The sequence below is a fragment of the Passer montanus genome, unplaced genomic scaffold, assembly GCF_014805655.1.
Source record: "Passer montanus isolate IOZ18808 unplaced genomic scaffold, ASM1480565v1 scaffold69, whole genome shotgun sequence".
Classification (NCBI taxonomy): Eukaryota; Metazoa; Chordata; class Aves; order Passeriformes; family Passeridae; genus Passer; species Passer montanus.
In genome coordinates, this window is record NW_024372036.1 from 6,730,194 (window position 1) to 6,753,554 (window position 23,361).

General features: G+C 39.8%; 1 protein-coding gene across 1 annotated transcript in view; it reads right to left on the reverse strand.

Annotated features, from left to right (window-relative positions):
* The window catches only part of PRRG1 (proline rich and Gla domain 1), a 30,173-nt gene that overhangs the window by 5,929 nt on the left and 883 nt on the right, over nucleotides 1-23,361 (reverse strand). The window contains exons 2-4 of the mRNA XM_039729449.1: nucleotides 21,876-21,994; nucleotides 7,860-7,909; nucleotides 3,515-3,675 (exon numbers count right to left, since the gene is read on the reverse strand). Coding sequence (XP_039585383.1) covers nucleotides 3,515-3,675; nucleotides 7,860-7,869 — 171 coding nt within the window. The 5' untranslated portion in view covers nucleotides 7,870-7,909; nucleotides 21,876-21,994. The remainder of the gene's footprint in view (nucleotides 1-3,514; nucleotides 3,676-7,859; nucleotides 7,910-21,875; nucleotides 21,995-23,361) is intronic.

Genomic DNA, 23,361 nt, shown 5'->3' on the forward strand with positions numbered 1-23,361 from the left:
CAAATGCTGCCTAACAAAGCCACAGACAACTTAGATGAGTTTACACAGTGTGAGGATATGTACAAACTGCTGTTTGTAAAATAACTACTGTTTGAAAAAAAACAAGAGGGGGAAGACTGAAAATTACAAAGTATCTGTAAAATTCATACAGAAAGTTAAAGAGTAATTTATAAGCTGGAAAACTCCCAGCACAAACATCCCTCCCACAACTGCTGGTCTCTTTAAATAACAACAGAAAGGACTTTCTGCTTGACAAAATTACTAACTTGTGATTAATGAAAAGGGCACTTCAGTAATCCTTTACCCCTGAGTGCTGTACAATTGGGAATACCAGGTGTAAAAGCCTTATAAGGCTGAAAAACTTCAGCAGGCCACAGAATCAGATAACTGCCATGGAAAATACTTAGAAAACATCTAACATATATTCCTGCCAAGAACTATTTTTCTGAATGTACCTTAGTGCTTTGGCAAATCCAGTAAGAAATAATGAAAAGGAATTCTCAAAGGCATCCCAAAGACAGTTACAGCGAATCCCAGAATTCTGTTTTCCTTTCATTTGCAATACTTCTCAGAACTGAGTCCGTATCAGTTAGCTGGATCTGAATGCTGGATCAAATAAGGGATCCACAAGGAATTCAAGACTCACACTCTCCTGAGAATTTCAGGGAAGGAGAAAGGCCTTCAGGGAAGGCCTTTACTACATTTGGCATCATTGTCATCCTCAAATGATTCTTTGTCAATTGCCTGACTTGTTGTAAAGGTGGACTCATAATAAGCCAGTCAGAAGACTGCTTGGTATTCACCAGGCAGAGGGTGAGAACAGAGCAATAAGGGGAAGTGAGTGCACCTGCTACACTCATCCCTTCTGGTCTGCCCCCAATTTCAAGTAGCAGCAAAAGATTCACATCTTCTGAGAATTTATCCAGCACCCATAATTACACACAGAGTGACGCTGGAAGTCTTACTTGATCATATAATTTTAGATCTGGTGTTGACAAGTTTAGAGTTGCTTACTAAGATTTTTAGCAGTAGTTTGTTTGTTTTGCTTGAATAAAGCAACAAAGAGAACTTGGCAATTTTTACAATATTTAAAATTCACTGGAAATTTGTCACAGGAACGAAAACCTGCGACTTCCAGCTTTTAAAATCTTCATGCAGTTTAATTAAAAAATGAGTTAATGGAAATAAAATTAATATCAGTGCTACAATCACACTCAGATACTTAGCACAGTAACCTTTGAACTAATCTTTGAGCCTCCCAATAACCTCTTGACACCTGACCAGTGCCCACATGCAGCACTGCCTGCAGGCTACAAGCAGCACCAATAAACAGCTTTACAAGGTCACACCTAGGGCTCACTTTATCTGTTAGTTCTCTGACAGTAATCATTAGAGACTGCTGAAAATGTTCAAACACAAGCAGGCTACTGTGCTGCTTCTGGGAGATACTCTCCCAGATTTCACATATTTGTACCTTAAGAACATCCATTAGCCAAAGTTGCTTCCTTTTAATTAACGGTTCCAGACTGATTTAACTTCCCTTCATTTACATCACTTTTCTCTGAACCTACTTTTAGGATCTGAGACATCCTGTGGCAGGCAGTCCACAGCTCCATTAGCTGTGGTGAGGAGAGACACTTATTTGCTTTGAACTGGCACCTTTCCAGTTTCCTTTGAGGCCCTCTTAGCTCTGCTATCAGAAGGATGGCAAGTGACTGACCTCAGCTCAGCCTTCATCTTACAGACATCATCACATATTCCCTGATTCAATTATTTTATGATCTATTGTTGTTATACAAGTCTTTCCATATCTTTGATCAATTGTCACACTTCTCTGGTCCTTCCTCACCTACTAATTTACTTTTAAAGAGATAGGGAGATGAGAGTTGTACATACTCAAGATGTGGGTAAGCTCTTTATTTTGATCCCTTGTTCCTTTATTTTAGATTCTTAGAACTCAGGATTCTTTGTTTTGGCTTTATTTAAGTGGTCAGCATTAAAGTGAAGTCTTCATAGACTGAAATCCAGATCTCGTTCCTGAATTCTGTTTAAAGCAAATCATATATTATAATGAATGTCCCCAGGTCCTCCACATGCATTACATATGTCAACAAGTAATTTAATATTCTATTTCACCTAAAAAGTCCTGCAAATTCTTCCCTGTTGGCTCTAGCCAAACATAATCTTTATAACTGACTTAATAGTTTCAAATAGTAATTCAGAATCTGTCAATATCCCCAAGCCTGTCTTGAAAATACTGAATAGCATGTATGCACACTTGACATACACAATGGTAATTAAAAACTCATGTACCAAAAATAACTTGAGGGAATTGCTCGATATTCTTTCAATATTACAAATCTGCATGTTGCAGACCTGCCCAGAAGACTGCAGAAAAACAAAGAAGCAAGCAGAGATTAAAAAACCAGAGATTAGTCAAAAAGTTATCATGAGATAAATAAGTTACACCCCTATTTGAATTCCAGTCTATCTATACTATGAAAGCTTTGATCCTGTGTTTCTCTGCATACACTATATCATGTTCCCAGTCTACTGCATCCATTCCCTTCCCCTGGGACATAGATGTTAAGTTTTACTAAGTGGCTGTGTGGATGGATACTGCTGGGGGACAATGCACTAAATAAAGCCCAAGTACATGAGGCTGCTCAGGCACCACTGCACATTAGCACAGCCTGACCCATTAGCAACTCCCCACAGCAAAACAGAGCAGCCAGGGAAAAAGGATACAGTAGTGGAAATTGATAAAAGGTCAGGACCTTATTGAAAGCTCCTTCAACACTTGTGGCAGAAAAAGAAATGTAATTATTTCTATTTAACTACTTCCCAAATACCTCTGCAAGGGAAATGCTAATTACCATAGCATAAAATGTTCCTAAATGGGAGAGAGAAGCTGAGAGACAAGATGTTTAGGTTATGTTTTCTCTAGGGACTGGAAGAAAAAGCAGAAGTGATATTTTGTCAGAATTTTATATAAGTTTTCTCATTGTACACATTAATTACACATGGAGCTATTATTAGGAACGGTCATGCCAAGTCAAGTTTGGGAGGTAAAAACATGTCTGTGCAGGCACTTCATAGCTTCAGAAAGAAGCAGCTTTGAAGGGAAACCACATGTCCTATAACTTCATTTTAATAAACCACAAAATTCTCATGCCAGCCTTACCCATTTCCCCAGCTATGTGTGAGATAACACACCAGCACCAACCAAAAGATGCCAAGAACTTAAAATGTCCAGTATGCCTTAATACACTGTTATTTTTTGATGTAGAGCTCAGCCCTTGAAGAGTGGAATGTGTCACCTGTGTAAATTTAAGAAGAAATCTGCAAGGCTTCCTGTACCACTCTGGCCACTAAATCACTGGCCTTGCCAGTACAATTTCCCTATGCAAAAATCAAATCTAATGCAACGCTGGAAAACACACAAGCACTCAGCACACCCAGAAGTTTAGTGGAAGTACACCCCCCCCAACTTTACATACACAGCAAAACATACCGTTTTTTCCTCATTTTCAAATGCTTCTCTCGCCTCTTCATAGCTACAGATTTCTTCTCTGCATTCATGTTCTATGTCACCTTGCTTTATTTCTTCCAGAAATGTGTTGGCTCTTGGGTATCTTTTCAACACAGAGTTGGCTTTGTCCTCTGTTAAGAACACTGAATAAGAAGAGGAGAGTCAATAAAGGTCACTTCTAAAATAGACACCCAAAACCTCATGCTAGAATTGCTCCAAGAAAACATGCCTTTGAGAAAAAGTTTTTCAAAGCCTTCCCCGTTATTTGATATGATAAAAGGCCTTTCCTGGTTTCGCTCACTGCGGTAAGTAGTTGGGCCTACAATTTCAGTAGTTATTGCTAAAATGGCCTAAATGCACAGACCTCAATTCAGCATCATAGTCATGGGTGGTGACCCAAGACTGAAGCTGGTGCCCAGGAAGAGACCTTGGAAGAGACAGGGACATGCTCAGCTCAAGCTGACACAGAACAAACAAATCCTGCTTGTCAACATCCAAAATGATATTTGCAATTGCCTGAGGGCATCACAGCCAGAATGCTCTGAAGTTTTTGATATAAATATCTATGACTATTACCCAGAGTCACAAACACCAGACAGCTGCATTTATCAATGTTTAAGTCTCTAAATTTTCTTAAGCAACTCTGAAGTACATTTGCTCCCTTCACTCCAGAACTCTCAACCATTAAATGGGAGCTCTTTTGAGGATGTGGGAGGAAGTAGCCTCTTTCTATCTTTTTGAACCATACAGAAAACCTCACCTTATTTGATTAATCAAATGAAACAATCCTAAAAGGCAACCAATGTTCTGACACAGGTATTCTTTATTTGCTGCCTTTAGTTTGCTGTCCAAGGAGAAAAGCTGGAAGCAATCTCTTTTCTTCTGATGTTCCAGCTTTCCATCAAACTCTCTGACCCAATGATTTTTACATATGCAGTAACTGGGAACACTTTGGAATCTGTCAGCCTGAATTACCCAGGAGGTACATCTGCAGTGCATGATGCAGGAATTCTCCAGGTATTTCAGGTCAGGAAGCAGGAACATCAGGTCAGTGCTACACTGTTCTTGGGCTCTGAGTGCCAGCAAGAGGGGATAATGATTCAATGCACTGCCACACTAATGCATTTGTAGAACTTTCTTGGCTTACACAATCATTTGTGCTTTGCTTCATTTGCAGTTAGTCTGAAGGGGTGTTTTTTTCCCTTAATCATCTGATTTTTAATGTATAAAAGGAGGCCAGCTAGAAAACTGTGTTTGTGCTTTAGAAACATGTGGTGGTATTTGCCAGCACTGACTAGCATAATTAGGCATAACTAATCTCAACTTGTTTAATGTTTGTGGTATACTACTGTAATGATTTCCATGGCCAGGCTACAGGGGTGGCTTCTGGGAGAAGCTGCTGGAAAATTACCCTGTGCCAGTGGAGAAGAAAGGGGAGGAGGTGCCCAGGTGCCAGAGCTGAGATTCCCCTGGAGCCCATGGTGCAGAACATGGTGGAGTGGAGCAACACAGCAGCTTGGGGGCACCTGGCATCCAGCCAGGGTCAGTCAGTCACAACTTGGTTCTGAGTCATTAGACACTGATCTTCCTCTCGCAAAGGATTACATGAAGATGTGAAGACTGAATTCCAAAACAGCACTGACACCTATGCTTCCAGCTGAATACATTACTACATGCATGCATCACACAAATGACCCGGCTCAAGAGGATGCTAGGGCTTCAGTGCATCCAGCTCTGCAACTGTACCTACTGCAAATTTGGTTTTCTTCAGCACCACAGATGAGCACATGGACATCTCCTATTGTCTAAGTTCATCAGCTATGTAACATGGAAACTAATATTCAGAAATCCCTTCAAAAAGGAAAGAACAAGAGATGGCTTTTTTCCACTTTGCACACAATTCCCCTCACTTCACCCTAGGCCTGAATAATTTGGTTTCTTTCAGCCTCATGCCTCAGTGATCACCTCAAGGTGATGAGCTGAACGATTCATGCATATCAGGAATGCAGCACACAGCCATGCCTGGGGATGAACTGCAAGTGCTTTTCCTACTTCTCCCAACTCCTCGTGGTATTCCTGAAGGGAACAAGTGTCAGGCCAGACTCTCCTAAGAGTGGCCATATGTAGAAGCACTGAAGAGTAGATAATGCACTATAAATTAAGTTTCCCTTCCTCCAGCAGATAAAACTTAGGGAATTTCATTTCATGGCTGGAATCCTTCCCCAAAAAGAGCAATGAGAGAAATGATGACAGCTTTGTATCAGATGCAAAAGGAAAATAAACACAGGAAGATGCAGATAGCTGAAAATACCCTGATTTACAGATTCTGGCTCTCAGAAGTGAGATACAAATACTTGTTTCTGCATGCACTTTCCAATTTCCAAAGAGAATAAAGGTTTAAAAACTGGTATGTTAAGAAATATTGCATTTGATACATACTGGTATAAGTTTTTAGGTAATACTTTAGTTTTCCAAAAGGAAATAATCATACATTTCTGAAATACATTGATGAAGAACAGCAAAATGTTAATTCAGTTCAAAGTGGACAATATATGACTATCTAAACCCCCAAAGTTTTTATTTAACAATTCATATTCAGAAGGTCTGTCTTCCCTCACAATACAGTATACAAAATGCACATACTACTGAGACAAAAATAGCCTGCTGAAGAAAATAAACTGCATCCCATCTTAATTATGAATGTATCTGATAAATAACAATCTCTGGCTAGTCTAGACCAGGCATGCCTTTTGACCCTGCAAGGTTGGAAATAAAAATGAAGCATATTAACATGTTTGTTTGGATGTGAAATTTTTAATGCTTTGCATAATCCTAGTGACTTCAAATCCTATTGAGAAGTCAATACAAATGTATCAAGGAAATAAAAACCTGCAACTGAAATACAGGGATTTAATGAGAATCAGGCACTGCCTGATGAATCTTATAAAAAAAGATAATGGAATCATATTGCAGGACACACTCTGACTTCTTAGTATTCCAGGGCCATAATCATGTAGACACTCAGCTACAGTAGAATAGGAGTGTGCAAAAAGCCCACTTGGACAGGATGCCCACCTAGCTAAGCCACAGCATGGCTGAATTCACTGCAGCTGTTACTGTGGAGCTCAGCATAACCAGGGAAGACTTGCATGTGTAAGAATAAAGAAATGAAGCAAGATAAGTCACTTTTTCACTTTGTAAAGGAGATTAACTAGCAAATAAAAGATAAAAGAGAAGTCATTATTTTGGCATTATATATATATAAGACACAAATCATCCAAAGTCTCTTCTACTTCCTCAATTTTTGTAGGATATAGGTGAAGTTATACAACTACCAAATTTAATGCATTTGAATACATCATTTCTTCAGACATGCTTGTGCTCTGTATATAACTATAATAATTGGCTTTTACCAAGTTTTTATGTATCAGAAAGCTTCCAAAGACTTAGTTTCACTTATCATTATTGAAGAGAACAATACAGCCAGATCAATTTATTACACACCCTCTGGAAAGCCTGCCTGCTCTCTTAGTAGTGAATAGATACTCTACCAAGGTGAAGTTCAATCAAAACTGGAGCCAGGCACAGACACAAGAGGATAAATATTTTGCAGCCTGTCAGCTGAAGATACCACAGGGAAAGAAAAAAGGCTTTAGGTCTGTAGTGACAGAGGGAACAGGGAGGAGCAGTGTGGGAAAAGTATTCTGAGACACTGAAGTGCTGCTGAAGAAAAGCCTGGGGCAGCCTGGACACCAAAACCAGCTCTATTGAGATCAGTATTGAGCTTCTTTTTTGACTCCTTACCAACATCTAAGCAGACTAAAATCACCACTAAATAGTAAAACGAAACATTTTAGCTCTAAATTTGAAGCTGCTGTTGCTATTACATCTTTCTGTAGGCTATTTTAACAAATCCATTTGGTTTGAATTTGTGCTTTTACTTACAAAGTTTAAAAAGTGACTTCTGCTCTGAGTATCAGGAGTTACAGAGACAAGCTTAAAACCAGTTAAAACTAAAGTACTCAATGCTGGAAATTCAGCTCTGTGGTCTTCATTCTGCAACCAGCTTTCAAAGGGCAACAATAAGTCTGTGATGATTTTTATGGTCTGCAAATAATATCTCTGTCAGAACAGTTGCACGACTCCAGTTTAGCTCAGTGTGGGCAAAGTTCTGCATCATCTGTAACATCAAAGCCAGTTCAATGCCAGAGGGCATCTTTTGTGCAAAGAGACTGGGACTATGAGCAGAACACAGTTTTGGGGTGTGTTACTGTCTACTTAACAGGAAATAATAGAGAATGTACACTCATCAGTAGGTTAAACTTACCACTATCCATGGTGATTGCTGTCAAGGCTGCGAACTTGCAAATATCAAGCCTGTAAACAAAAGAGCAAATATCCTGATGAGTTTGCAAATTATAATCAACTTGGACAAGTTTCTCTTGATTCCCAAATACTGGTATGAATAGATCAGTATGGGAAATTCCATGATAAAAATGAACCCCTCTTTTGAGTTGTTACCAGTACTGCATGCAGGCTGATTTCAGTAGTATAGGAACACTATCCAAGAGAAATATAACCTTTGAAATGGTGAATGCTTTAACATTTTTCAAGGCTTTTCAAATTCAGAATATCAAAAATGTTAATATGAAATAAGAAGGTGTCATTTCAAACAAAATGCAACCTGTTTTGCCTAACTGAACTTTAAAGGTATTAAATTCTCCACTGTAATTACTTATACCTTAACTAAGACTTAAATTCACCCTGCAGAGATCATCAAGTCAACTCATTATCTTTAGTCTATAGATCAGATTTTTGAAATCAGAGTGAACATATGGAAATTCATTCGGAGTCAGGTACTGATAAAAACAGGATGCCTGCATAAAGTTCAAGGGCAGAACAAGACCTGCCATTTGGCAAAGGAACTTGCACTACCTGAGAGGATCCCAACCTGCCCTACAAGAACTCACATGTACTTTGTACCTCATCTTGGAAAGAGAACAGACAGGAGATGCTCTCAGTGGAGAAAGTGCCTGAGGCTCATTGCACCCAACAGGCAGAGAGCCAAAGAACTGCATTTGGAGGAAGCAAGAGTAGTGCAGCTCCTTGGAGTCTTTTTTGGTATGGGAAAAGTCACAGAAATAAAAGCTTTCAGCAAAGTAAGAGAAAGAAAGGGGCAAATGCCTAACCAAGTTAGTAGAACACCAGGGAAAAGTCACAGAAATAAAAGCTTTCAGCAAAGTAAGAGAAAGGTGCAACTGCCTAACCAAGTTAGTAGAACACCACGAGGTTAAAGGGTTTTTTATTAATAAATTACCCACTCCTAAGGGTTAGCACCAGCCTTCAGAGGCCAGGTTACACATCAACGTATCACAGCACACAGATGTCCTCACTTTCCATAAATCCAAACCCTCATAAGCAAACCTTCCTGTAAAAAAGCTTGGCCATGGCTGCTGTAATAAACAAAGAGGGAAAGTTAATGTTCCCAGCCTGGCCTGCCCAACACTGTAACTTGTCTTGCAAGAGCAGACTGCAGTACTTGCAGTGCTGAGGTGAATGGTGCTCCATGAGGACATCCCAGCCTACTAACAAAACTGTAGGAGTGGCACTACACGATGAGGGATGAAGGAGCAAATTGATTTTAAAGGAATTTCATCAAACCTCCGTAAAGGCAAATAAATGTGAATAAAGAGCAGACATTAAGGCACTCTGAAATCTCACCACCATAGTTTCTAGCTTGCTGTTACTAAGTATTGTAGGTTGACAGAAGCAGAGGGCCTAATTATTTTTTTCAGAATGTACATAAAACATCTTTCAATAGCCAGAATTTTTCTTAGCAGACTACTCTATGCCAAAATAAATTACCTTTGCTCTTTGCTTCTTGAATAAAAACAAAATTAGTGTCATTTAATGATTAGTCATTGTCACAACCCATAATCTGTGATGAAGAAACCGCTAAACTTATTAAAATAAACAGGTCATGAAAGATTTGGCTAGTGGTCTAACTATTTTCTTCACCTGCGATGTTATTATTTTCTTTTGCCATTTATTACCCACCAGTTTCAGTCAGCTGGTTTAGCATCAGCCCCCCAGATAAACACATATCAGCAGAAGAGGCAGCAGCCAGGAGCGCTCCCTTGCTCTGACAAGCAGGGGAAGCTTTCCTATGCTTCCCCTCTTGATGCTCCCCCACCATTTTTTTATGCAATACATTTCAGTTAGTCTTTAATGTTTCACCCTTTTAAAAAAACTTGAGTGTGGATTTCTACAACATTCAAAATTAAAGGAAAAAAAACCAACAAAAACAAGACAGAACACCAGCATCCACACCCATGAGTCACAACCCCTCTGATGGCTCTGCCTACTTGGAACTGTGCTGGGAAAAAGGGGACTTTGTGCCTCCCCCCTGCTACAGGATGTTTTCCACCAGGAGCAGAGCAAGTCACTGCCTCTGCCTTGGCATCTGGCACTTGGTACTTAGCATATCATGTTCTCTGGGAATGAACACCAGAACACTGACTCACAGGTTGGGAAAATGGGGAAAACGCAGGGAGAAGAAAAAAGAAAAGAGAAGGTAGAATATCTTTTAATTTCTTCAAAGGAAATTTTACTAGGGGCTACTGACAAAATAAAGAGTTGCTGAAGTGACTGCAGAACACAAATTATGTTTCACTTTACCTCCTTCATTACAGAAGGAAACAGTATGCCCTTCTTCAGGAAATATCAAATACATCTTTTCAGTCAGTGGCTGTAGTGCAGAATCCAATCCTTCATCAATCCACATTAGATTTTTACAGCAATTACAAGTATTCAGAGCTCCCTAGCACTAATTCTGTCCATTTTCTGAAAAACGTGTTTTCTGTCTTCTGACTTGCCTCTCAGACTTCATTTCCAAGCTCCCACAAATCACAACTTCACCCTCTATTAACAGTGCCTTCCCCTAAAGGGAAGGAGTTTAATTACACTTTAGTCCTCTACTCTGACACTCTTGGTTCAAACTGACTAAATAGCTCAAAGGTGGCTTGGAAGAAGGGATTGAACAAAGACAAGTACAAAAACCTTTTTTACCGTCATAAGCCAGCTAATAAAGCAGAAGAGGGCTGGTCACACCACTGGAGCATCATGACTTACTACTGACTCATTTATTCCTCTGTCCAACTCTTTACTTAGTTTCCTGCTTTTAAGTCTTCACAAACCTTACTGAAACACCAAAATTTGTTGTTTCATGAATCCCTCTTCTACCCATCTTCTTTAAGGTTATGTGTCACCTTAGATATGTGACAACACAGTGGACAGCTCTGTAGCCCTACACCCACGCTGAGTGTCCAATTCTGAATTAATGGCAGCTGATCCAACCAACACGTGACCTTTCCAGACTGCCTGCTTGTAGAATGCTTAAAAAACAAAACAAAAAACAATGAACCACACACTTCTAGTAGGAATTACAATGACTCAGTGGGAAACACTGAATTCTAAAGCCTGTGAGAGCCCAGGCTATTTACCAGCAGCACCCTGCTCACCACCAACACGCTGCAGCCTCTTACCAAGGAGAAACATCCTGCATGAAAGAGGAATTCATACTGAAATAATAAACCAAGCTATACATTTTTTCCACAACTAACCTACTCTTTTTTTCAATTCTGCAAGCACCCAAATCTTGCATACACTATTTATAAGCATAAAGCATAGAATATTTGTACACATAATTCCCAAGGTGGCAATCATATTCTAGCAGCGACAAGCTCTCAAATTTGGAAGGTAACTAACTTGAGCATTAAAAACTGCTGTCTTAAGACAGTGTTTCTGCAGGATTTTGTTGCATTTATTAGGATAACCATCTCTGGCTGGCAGGCACACACCTCTTCTGAGTACATTTCCTGACTTCAAGCTTAATGGCAGCTCGTGTGCAGCACGTACCATTAAAGGACAGAGGATGTGACTGAGGGCACACAGACTGCCTGCACTGCTCTGCCTCACTGTCATGTGCTCCAGGGATACAGAACATCGAGAACAAAGCGAGTCCTTAAGGGAAGGGAGGAGAAAGGGAAGGGAAAGTAAGGCTAATGTAAAGCAGCTGCAGTATTTTCCCTCACCTAGTTTCTCACCTGCTGTGTTAAAAACAACTTAAAATACTGCAAGGCCCCTGCTCCTCTCCCAGCTGGGGAGGGATGAGCATGACAGCATCCAGGTAGGAAAGGGGGAAATGGTTTTTTTTCCATTCTGCAACAGAACTCTGACGAGTGGTACAGCTGTTAACTTTAGTTTTGTAATCTGTACAATTCATGAAGCCCAAGAGCTACATAGTTTCTTAAAGTTATCAATATTTAGGTTGTTCTGGTGCTTTTTATGAAAGTAGGTCCATTCCAGGGACACTGTTAACTAAAAGATCAGTAGACATTCAGTCTAAAAAGAAACTCTTGTTCTAGCTCCTCAGTCCCAAACCAGCTGCAATGCAACACCTGGAACACTCCTGGGGGATGTTTGTTTAGAAGAAATATTAAAACATTATCAATCTGACTTCCTGTGTAGCTATTTAATTATCTGACAGCCATTTATACAGAATGTATCATGTGCCTACCTAAAAATCCCACTGGTACCACGTCTTTTACAAGCTTGGAAAGAGTACAATTTCATTTACAGTTATCTACTTCCAAAGAGCATTCTCCCCAGGAAAAGTGTACCAAAGAATTTACATTGATTCAAATACTGGAAAAATAGATTGATTTTTCTCTGAACAGGAATTCCACAGGATATGGGAGAACCTTTATTTAAGTTGTTTGCTTGCAAAAGCATGGCTTTCCTGGGAATTTGGTGGGAATAGAGAGGGAGGAAACACTTTGGAAACTACTCTGTCAGAAGAGGATGCAAAAGATTTATCCCATCTCAGACTACATGGGACAAGAGTAAAACAGAGCTCTGAAAAACCTTCTGCTTTGCATACGCAATTTGATCACAGCATTATAAAACATCATCATTAATTTAAGCACCCAAAACCACAGACCAGATCACAGAGAGCAACCTGTACTTAGCAGAGTGCCACTGGACCCCAGTGAAACATCAGTGCTCACAGAACGAGCATGCACAGGGCACAACAGCACCCTGTGAGCAGGGAGAAGGAAGCTCCTCAGGACTGCAGCTGGACAGGACTGAGTCCAAGCTTCTGCCTCAACTTCATTACCCCTTCTTCTCTCAGTGCCTTTTGTTCTGTTTAAGCTGTGGCAATAGTCTGGCTGGCTATTTTCTGGATACTTCCAGAGGTTCAAAGGGAGAATTGCTATAAGCTAAGCTATCTCTTCCTTCCCCTCCCTTTAAAAACTAAAGAACATTGTCCTGATACATCTTGGCAAGCAGGTCATTTGGCAGGAGAAGTAACAAAACTCTTTAGAGAGAGAGATAATTTTAGTGGATTGCATTGTTTTAAAACTCCTGGGGACCATGTGGGGCAGTTCCTGGGAGGCATAACTGAACACTTATCTGTGTGGAAACCAGAATTCCACAAATCCTCAAGAGACCATGCCTTTCCGAGCAGCCTGGAGAGCAGAATTTCAGACCCCTCACTCTTCTGTAAGCTACTGTCAGAAGACATTGCTTTAGGTTATACAATCTGCTATGCCGTAGGAATTCAAATTTAGAGCATTTAACTTGATAATCCACTGAAATGCTGATATAACAATAACCAATTCCTCTCATTTTTCAAGTGAGAATGATGAACAATTAAACAAAGCTTTCACAGTAGGATGTGTTTTTATCCTGAATTTGTTTGGACACAAAACTGATGCTATGTCACTTATCTACTCCACATTCTGTTCCTCTGCCAGTACCTTTTAACTAAATCTGACACTGAGATTTCTTCTGTGCTCCCACACATTTTCCACGAAAATCAATGACCAAGAAGAACAGAGAAAACCCATTAATGCTTTCAGTGAAGTGAAGATGGGTTTACCAATTGCAGCAGTTATCTCAGCAGTCACGAAGCAAACACCCATGTCCAGGACCAGGCACAGCCCCACAGCCCTTTGCAAGGGGACAACTCAAGTAGGTTAAAGAGATGAGAACAGGGAAAGAGCACTGCCAGCACCTGTGAGATGTCAGAATATTTGATTTGGGGTAGCAGCTGGATAACAAGGATAAGCACGTTAGGGAATGGAGGGGAAGTCAGATTAATAGTGGGAAAGGTGAAAAGGTAACAGAGACAGGAACACAGCTTGACTCTAGATCTAGTGCTCCCTGCCCTAATTAGTGTTTGGGTGCCAGCTGACAAATCTAACTTGTCAGCCACTTGGATATCATCTATTCTAATTTAGGCTTGAATAGCTGGACTATCTGAAGCAATTTCAGTGGCCATGAATAATAACCTCTAAGTGTATAATAATGATCTCAATCCTACCTACACTCCCATTAGCTAGGAATGCAGAGCACTAGGAGTGCACCTGAAGAGCTAAACAGCTGGTGCTGAGGACACAACACAAGTCAAGAATTCTACTTTGGGGCAGCTCTAATTTGCTTTCATGAGCTGAGCACTGTCTGGCAGTGGGACTGCAGCTCTTGGAGTTTATCTTCTGGTTTACCTTCATTCAAAAATATCTCAGTCTAAGTGTTTTGAAATGTTTCTGCAGTGCAAACCAAAGCACAGTAAGTAGTGACAATTGGAAGAATCCTAATCTGAACCAAAATGCCACTGCAGATACACCACACGTGCACTGTATGACCACACTCACAGCAGTAAGTAGTGGAGGAGGAAACCTCTATAAAAATGATTTCTCAGAAAAGAGCCAAAGGTTGTTATGTGGTGATAGTGAATGTTTAGGAAAAGCTTTCTGTGAGGCTACAAAATTACTCGGATAAATAAGTTGACAAAAACAAAGGTAATGTGAGGCTCTCTGTCAAACTAAAAAACAAATAAAACAATAAAACCTCTCAAAAATAAAAAAAATCTCACACACAGTCAAAAAGATTTCTGAAGCAGTCTATGTGCATGTTTTTGTCTTCAAAAATTACATTACTGAAGCAGAAATTATATCCTGCTAATACACAGGACACCACAGGGCCCAGTCTAAGGCTAAAAACCTGAAATACTGGAGTAGTTTCTCAGAAACAACAGAAAGAGAGACACACATAGACAGCTAATCCAGGAACTGTGAGACAACCTAGCCAGCCCCCACCCCCCCAAATACAAAAACCCCACATTCTTCCCACACCCCCCTAAGGAGTGGAAACTCGCAATTACAGATTACAAAATTAACTACCAGTTTATGATCACCATTACCGATACTTTCAAAAACTTCCTCTCCAAAATGTTATGAGCTTACTCTAAAATAATAAAGTAATACACAAAGTCAATACATAATAAGCCAGACAAAGTACATGATCCCTTTGGTACACATTTACAGGTGGTTGAAGTGTTACACAATACATTGATAAAATCCTGTGTTGTACTAGTAAAGTGACAGCTACTTATTGAATATCTATCATGTATTTTTTTTAATTTACAGTAAAATAAAATAATCAATGGACCTGCCTAGAACTTTTTAAGAAAAAACCCCACATGAACTATATCAGAATACTGCAGAATGTTTTCACTCACAGCCTCCCTAAATTAGGAGCTTTGAATGTGCACTTATCTTGTTTTCCTCCCCTATTCTGTCCCTGTTTTCATACAAATGAAACATTTGCATCTGTTCTCTAGATTATAAACAAGCCAGCTTTGATTTTGCAGTTCAGACCATCTCCTGATGTTTTACAGACAACAAACTGAGGAATAGTCAGCAGCTCCCAACTTCAATGAAAACTGCATTGTATATGGATGAAAAATTACATGTTGCTATTGATTTGGAAAGAAAGAAAATCTCCCTTGCGTTTAAATCATCACTGTGTAACAAACCTCTCAGTTCAGAGAAGGCAGACCTTCAGCTGATCTACCTGTAACACATGCAACACATTGCAGCCAACCATTACTCCTCACAAGGTGAGAAACTGGAGGGTACCCACTGACCTCAGCTGACACAAATGTAAATCAGCCAAAGGATCTGAAATTTCACATAGTGTATAATTCATGGAACTTGCTGCCATAGGATGCTGTTCAGGACAAAAGTGGAAATAGATTAAACAACTAAAAAGGAAATCAATAAATGAGGGTGATATTTGGTGATTGCTGTAACACAATTCTCCAGATGTAGCTTATATTGGTAACTACCTGGCTGTGAGAGGAGAGGAGCCCAGTATGAAATGGGTCACTACATCCAGTTCCTCTCCAAAGTGATTTAAAAGTGGATTAGGACCAGAGGAGTAAACATCAGGACATAACACCATGACACAACCAGAAATCGAGTTGATAGGTGGCATGTGGTCTCTTCAGAGGTCCTACTGACCACCTACAATCTCTCTTTTTCATTGCCTCTGGTCTCCCAGATGAACACATCAAAGCATTCCTAATGAGTAGGAAGTAGAGTACAACAGTGCTTTCTGCCTTTTAAAAGCATATACGGGTTAGGTAGGGAAGGGAAAAAAAAAGTAAAGAGTACTACCTTTGTTTTAGATTCTACCTCTCTAGACACGAGAGAGAAGGGCCAAGGTACAGTCTCTGGGCACAGTCCATTCACAAAAAATGTCATTTCATTACAGGTACAGCGTTTGTCTGCTCAGAAAAGGTCACAAGATCAAAGCTAACAATGTACCATTTATCCTGCTCTGAAACTCTTACAGATACTTTCTTCCCCACACAGCTTAGAAAGCAAATCCATGACCCGAGTGTCACAAATAATACCTTTACAGATTTTCCAATAACACAAACTGGCTGTACATGATTCAGCCTCCAACTCTATTAATCTGTATCCAAAATTCAAGCCTGCCCTTTCCACAGAAAAAGAGATACCTCACAATTCCATACATTTGAAAAAATTTTCCTCAACTCACTTAAGTTTTTCTTGGAATTATTACAATATTGTGAAAGGCAAGCAGCAACAGCTACTTTTAAAAATCAGATTACCCCTAAACTATCAGTATTTTTCAAGTAGCTTTAAGAAACCCCAGAAATAGTCTAGATCTCAGAATGTGCATTTTTGCAGTAAAAAAGAACCTGAGTAGTTTCAGACTGGCACCTTTATTTTTGTGTGCAATAATTTTATAGCAAACATAAGATTACTACTTAATGAAGTTTATTTTGTTTTTCTGTGATGAGGAAACACTCTGCCCTGTACAGAAACTGCATTTAGCACTTGTTTGGTAGGCCAATGTCTAACACCCCATTTAATTTAGAAAAATTAACCCCAAACCAATAAAAAGAAATTCCTTTGTGAAGTGCTAAACTAAGCCAGAGAAATGTGCAAACAAAGCCTTCTCTTCCAAGCATTTACACACTGTCAGCATGCTCTAATATAAATTTCCACCCTGCCTGTCCTCCCCTGAAGCAATGCATATATGACAACACTTCAGAACATGTTTTAATGGGATTTTCCAGTCAACCAAAAATCAAATTGGAGAGAAGTTATGAAAGAGTCATAAACACATATTCCATCTTATTGAATTATATGGTAACTAGGCAAAAGATAATGAGGCACAACTCCTTTAGAGATTTTTATTAAGTTTTCTGTCACACTGGGGAATTGCATAAAGAGAGCATACAGAAAGTTGTACACCACCAGAATTCACAGAGCAGCTGCAGTAAAACAGAAGCATAAAGAGCCCTACAAACCAGGGGAAACAAAAGGTATTTTTTAAATACTAAATACTCTATTTCCCTCCCTCAAGACCCACGGCCATTCTTTCTCACCTAACTTTACCTGAATTTCAAAACACATGAAGATGCACACATTATTTTACTGCATTGCACTTAATTTTTTTTTTCTGAGTAGGATCTGAACAAACCTACCCACAAAGCTTATTTATGTATTTAGGGTATAGCAAAACATGTTTTGACTTCAGCCTTGAAGAGGAGTCAAGGAATTTCTCCTCCTTTCCTGCCACTGCCACCCACCCTTCAGTGGGCATCAGCCCCCTGATGCAGCTCTGTGCTCTGCACTTCAGTCCCTCTCCCACTGACCTGACCTCCCTCTCCTCTCTGCCCCTCTGCTCCCCAGGACAGCCACAGAAAGGAAATGTGAACTTTCCAATGTTTCTGCCACCAAAGTCAACCTCCCAGGGAGCTAGTTTTGCATCCCTTGTGACCTCTAGTCCAGCAATTTTACTCACGGTCCCTTCCAATCAACTACCATGGAGCAGTAGAAAACCTTAAATTCATGGCAGCTTCCCTAGAGGAAGCACACTGATCTAGAGGATGGAGGCATTCTGAACATCACAACTGGAGAAAACACTGGAAGGTGAACGAATATCTAATTCAAACTGTCATTTATGAGGAAATAAGGATCACAGTGAGGAGCTAAGTCACAGCTGATCAATCACACAGCATAAATCCATACCTGCCAATATCAGGTCATACTTATAAACAATTTTTTGCACTTTCCAGCACTGTAAAAACACAAGAGCAGCTCCCAAAACTAAAACAGTAATTCTATTGTTGCTCTTCTACTCCTTATGGAGTCAGTACAACACTCATTCTGCCTGAGTAGGAAGAACAAAAATGCATGTTAACAAAAACAACTCAAGAGGATGTTGATATTGAAGTTCCTAAAACTCACATGCCAAACTGATATGTCAAATCTGTGCGTGCAATTAACTGTGTTTCAAGATGTAATTTATCTTAGTTGTGTCAAAAGCATACACAGAATAAAATAAAGTTAGCTCTGGAAAACTTCATTCATAACTGACAGATCCTCTACAGAATCTAACATGTCTAACATTTTGTTCTTGGAAGATTTAAAAAGGTGTTCCCCTACTCCCCCACAAAGCTGAACACCTACTCCAGGACACAGAAAATGTGGAGTCTTCTAATGCAAAAAATACCACTGATGTTTTTTAGGTCTGGTAACTCATTCACATATATAATATACTGCAGCAGTCACTGCAGAGACCCGACATGTGCTGGCCATCAGCAAGTGCATCTCTACCCTGTGTATTTCTGGTGTAAATTGCTTTACCCATACAAACAGTTTCACAGAACCATACAGCAGCTAAGCACTGTCAAAAGACTGTCTGGTCCAACCTTTTGTGTAGAAGGCAGCCCTGATGAGGTTATCTAGCACCCAATTGCAAAACCAACTCTCTAGCTATGGGGATCCCCACATGTTCTTTGGGATGTTGTTCCAGCAAATGATTGATCTCACTGTAAAAAATTTATTTCTTACACTGAGATGAAAACATTGATCAAATATTTTTTCCAAGAGCTCCTAACAAACAGCCACAGTGAAAGTACTTTGATACTTCTATTTTTGAGAACTGCAGCTCTGATGAGCTTGTGGTTAGGCACTTTACAGTTCACCCTAAGTGGCCTTTCCATAAAAGACAAGTTTGTTCACCTTCTCACCTTCTCGCTTGTTTTAAAATAAAGCAGATCAGGTCCCTGCTGCAGCTGACTGCAGAACACCAGGGAAGCAGTCAAAATGCAAAACCCAGCAAGGATGGAGTGCAAAAGGAAGAACTCCTTTTTTTTTTCAGGCAGAGGGAGAAGCTTAGATGAGTTAAGCTGCTTACGCAGCCGCACGCTCAATAGGCCATGCCTTCATTTCACTGCTGCCCACAGCTCTGACAACCAACAGCAGCAAACAGCAAACACAACAGCGAGTCCATTCCATTCCTGATACTCAGAAGTGCTCAGCAGTATTGAAATAAAATGTCACAGACTGTGCTCGCCTCAGCTGCCACGGGAGAAATCTATAGGAAAACCAGCAGGAGATTTAACTAATACTGACCCTGAAACCTCATTTAACCCTTCCCAATTCTCCATAGCCATGAGAATGGAGACTAGGGACAGAAAGACAAACAGAAAGTTGTTTCTCCTCCCAGGTTTATTTAGTAAATAATTTGAAGAGTTACAGTCTGCAAATAAAAGCTGAAGAATACACACAAGGTCAGCAAACAGCTCACTGATAAACCCAGAGAAACAGCCAGGTGCAGAAGTTCACAGGTCTGTTGAAGCCACTATTTATGAATTTTCCTGCTAGGATTCCATAAACTGCCTTCACACCAGTGAGCTAACAAATTCACACCTTCCCAGTCATTCTTCAATGCCAAGTAGGAAACATTTACAAATACAGCTGATGATAATAAGTATTACAGTTTAGACAGTTATGTTAAATGGTTAATTTAGTGATAGGGATTTTAATGAAGAATTGCTGTAAAGTAAATCTTGAAACTGGTCCATCCATTGTTATACTACAGGAAAACAAAGAGCTCAGCAAAACAGGAATATCCAGAATCACCACAATTGTTGGTGTAAACAAACAAACAAAAAAATTTCACCCACCCTGAAGTTCTGGCAAATACAGATTTTCTGCAGTTTCAGGTGACAAAATGAATACTTCACTGGGATTAAGTTTTATGTATGACAAATTACTCCCATCCTACACTTCACATGGTACCTCTGGATTTTAGCATCACTTCTACCACTCTTGGAGTAATCATATTGGTACAGACTGACCACTAAGATAAAAAAAATGAAAGTATGTTGAGTGTGTGATCTTCAAATCTGAGGTGCCAGCTTTCAAAAGTAATTTCATCAATGTGGGAAGGCTGATCCAAACACTTTAACTGAGACACTCCACTGAGCGGGTAAGAAATGTGTAAAATGCAAGGGATCTCAAAGATCTTTCAAGATGCAACTGCAGGATAGTCTGTCTCTCGCTCATGCAAAGATATCTGTGGTCAAAAAAAGTAATCTATTTGCACAAAGCAGCATTCCTGGTTTGAAAATGGGCAACACTTCTTGTGCTACTACAGTGTGGTGCATGTCTCAGCCCTGGATGCTACCTGGGCTGTGCAAATGTATTTCTTGTCTGATTTTAAAAATGTAGCTCTGAACAGATGCCTAACTTTTATTCAAAGTTGAAGTTATTTTACATAGTGATTATGTATTATTAAAAATAAGCAATAGCCTGAAATAGGCACAAAAGAGCTCTCAACAGATATGTTTTCTTAGCAAGCCAAACTCCATAGTGTGATTTTAGGTGGTTAGCATGGAATTTCTTTAACTGTCAGTATGGAGACAGGCTTTGCTTTTGAAATGTAGCTATTCTACTCATAGTATTCAGCAACCTTGATTAAAACACCGATTATTTGATAATCAGTGCCATCAAAAGTGGCAGCAAGAAAAGAATGGGTTAAGTCTATTTTAAACCACACAAATGTGTATCAAATTTTACTTAACAAGAATCAGTAAGACAAGCAAAGGTAAACAAGGAAAGGTCTGGGTATGGCCAGATTAGATTTTAAGAAGTCAAATAGTTCCCAACATCTGAACTCAGCTGGCAGGAGAACAGAGGAGCCATTAGGTCATTCAGGCCACTCCTTTGCCAGCTCTGTAGGGTTCTCCACTGCACACTGCAAATGCTTTTGTTTATAATGTGGAAGAGGAGAGAAGAGGAAGCAATGGTGGGGGCAAGAAAGTAGATTGTCTGTGGAGGCTGAAGCAAAACAACCATTAAAGAAACATCAGCCAGACCAGAGAGCATCCTGGAAACACAGCTGATGGAAATTCCTGAAAGAGCCAGATGAAAACCAGCAACAAAATTCAGGGTTGAGCTGACAAACTGAAAGCAAAAGCTCTTGACAGGATGGTTCAAAAAAAAAATTCTTGCCTACAGGAATCTTGTGTAATTTGTTGAGTAAATGGGAAGAAATGGCACGTATAAGATTTACTGGAATAATGGAAGAGGGAGGCAGAGGGGCAAAACGGGTTAGTTTTTCCCCAGTACTCTTACATGTGCTACCAACCACATCTCTTGTCCCTTGCTTGTCCAGCTGTTTCTATAAGTCAGGTAAGAGCCAAAAACAAGTCAGAGAAGTCTTTGTTTTCAGCCTGATTGGTCCTGTGATCTGCCTCACCAGTGGAATATGGACATTTCACTGTCACAGGTGAGGGAGGTCACAGAGGCAGGCAGCACAAAATGATGGCCAAGAGGATCACAGGAAAAGGGAGCTGTTTAAAATGGCAGAGCAACAAAAATGGTTCACACTGCTGTAGTCTAAAATTAGCACAGTCCTGAAGTATATTTTATCCTGATTTTGCCACAGAATTTATTCATGACTCCAGATAAATTACCTAAAAATGCTGTTCCAATGTGGACACCAACTAGATATATTTTATTTTAGGGACACATCCCTCAAAATCTGACTGCTTGATTTCCAAAAGTAGAACAGGTTTAGAACAAACATTCAATTTATTTGCACCTGTGCAACTTAACATAAATGAGGACAACTGAACTCAATACCCTGAAAAAATATCAGATCCTACCTGGACCAGATTTGGTCTCCACAGTTTTATCTTTCACTCTTCATGTGGAATGGGAGGACGATTTCCTTGTTTTAGGAGAGTTTTCTCAATTAAGGGAGGAATTAGTTGAGTACTGAGATCTAAGGTGATAAGCACAACAGAAGATACAAGGAAATTTGTAATTCCATGGTCAAAGCAGAATTTGATGCAGATTTGAGTCACATCAAGAAAATGTCTTGACATCACACAACCAAAGTAAGGAGGATGAGACCAAAATACTTAATCTCTTTAATGCCCTGATTACAACAGGATTTTTTTATGCAAGAAACAATGTTATTAATTAATAGAAAACTGTAGCTCATTCTAGATGTATTAAAAGACTGGATTAAAGCCTAACTTCAAAGCTTCAGTTCTCCATTTGTGTTTCTGGAAATGACACTATGAGTACAGTTACTCTGTGTCTAACTATTCACTTCTCTCAAAAAAACCTGAAAATCAAGTTATAATCTCAACACTTGCATGCATTACAACCAGATGCAATGCTTTGCTCTTTTGAGTACACTAGTAGGACACAAATTTTTGGATGAACTTGGATAATCCAAGTTTCATCCATGGATTTCCTGATATTTGCTAGTTCCAAGAATACAGAGTTACTCAGGATGCCAGGTTCCAGCTTCATCTGTTTCAGAAAATAAAGTTTTCTATTTTAAGAGGTTGAAGTGAGATGGCTGAAACTGAAGAGATAAGTAAAAATCTCACTCCTGTTTCCATGCAGTACTCTGACAGACAAGTTCCCTGTCCTGTCTTCTCTGGATTCTAATCTCACTGCCCTAGTTCAGCAAGAGCTACTCTTGCAAACTCAGTCACCTTTACTAGGTAAGTCTCCTCAGACTGCTCATCACCTCTTGCACTTGTAACCCTCCTCCACAGGGCTTTATCGCTGGCACGCCCTCTGTTCAACACAAGGGCCAGAATGTTCAACCTCCCAGTTGCACAATCCCCTCGCACAGGTGTGTGTGTCTGTGTGCGTAACACACACGTGTACATTAAAAAATAAGACTTCTACACACATACCTAACCATTTATGTACAACTAAAAAACTCTTTTCCTCCCAACCACATTTCCTTGAGCCAGTGTAAGCATCCCTATGGCAGTGCAGGGAAACAGACATGATTGCTAACTAGGATAATCAGAAAAACTGTTTAAAAGGTCAGTTTGAGTCTGCAGGTAATACTCCATGCCACTCTCCGCCCCTGCTGCATCAACAATGGTGCCAGCAAGGGGAGAAGATGGTAAAGGAGGGGGTAATGAGCAGAAAAAGTACAAACTAGGGTTTTTTTCAGTGACAGTCAATAGTAACAATAAATTGAAGGTCTTGATGTTAATCTAGAACACAAAAATCTGCAAAACTGTCCTTCTTCCCTTCACAAACTTTTCTATGAGAACTTTAAATTCTTTCAAGTGTCTTCCTGTGCTTATAGTCTTCTTCCTTTTACTCACTGGCTCC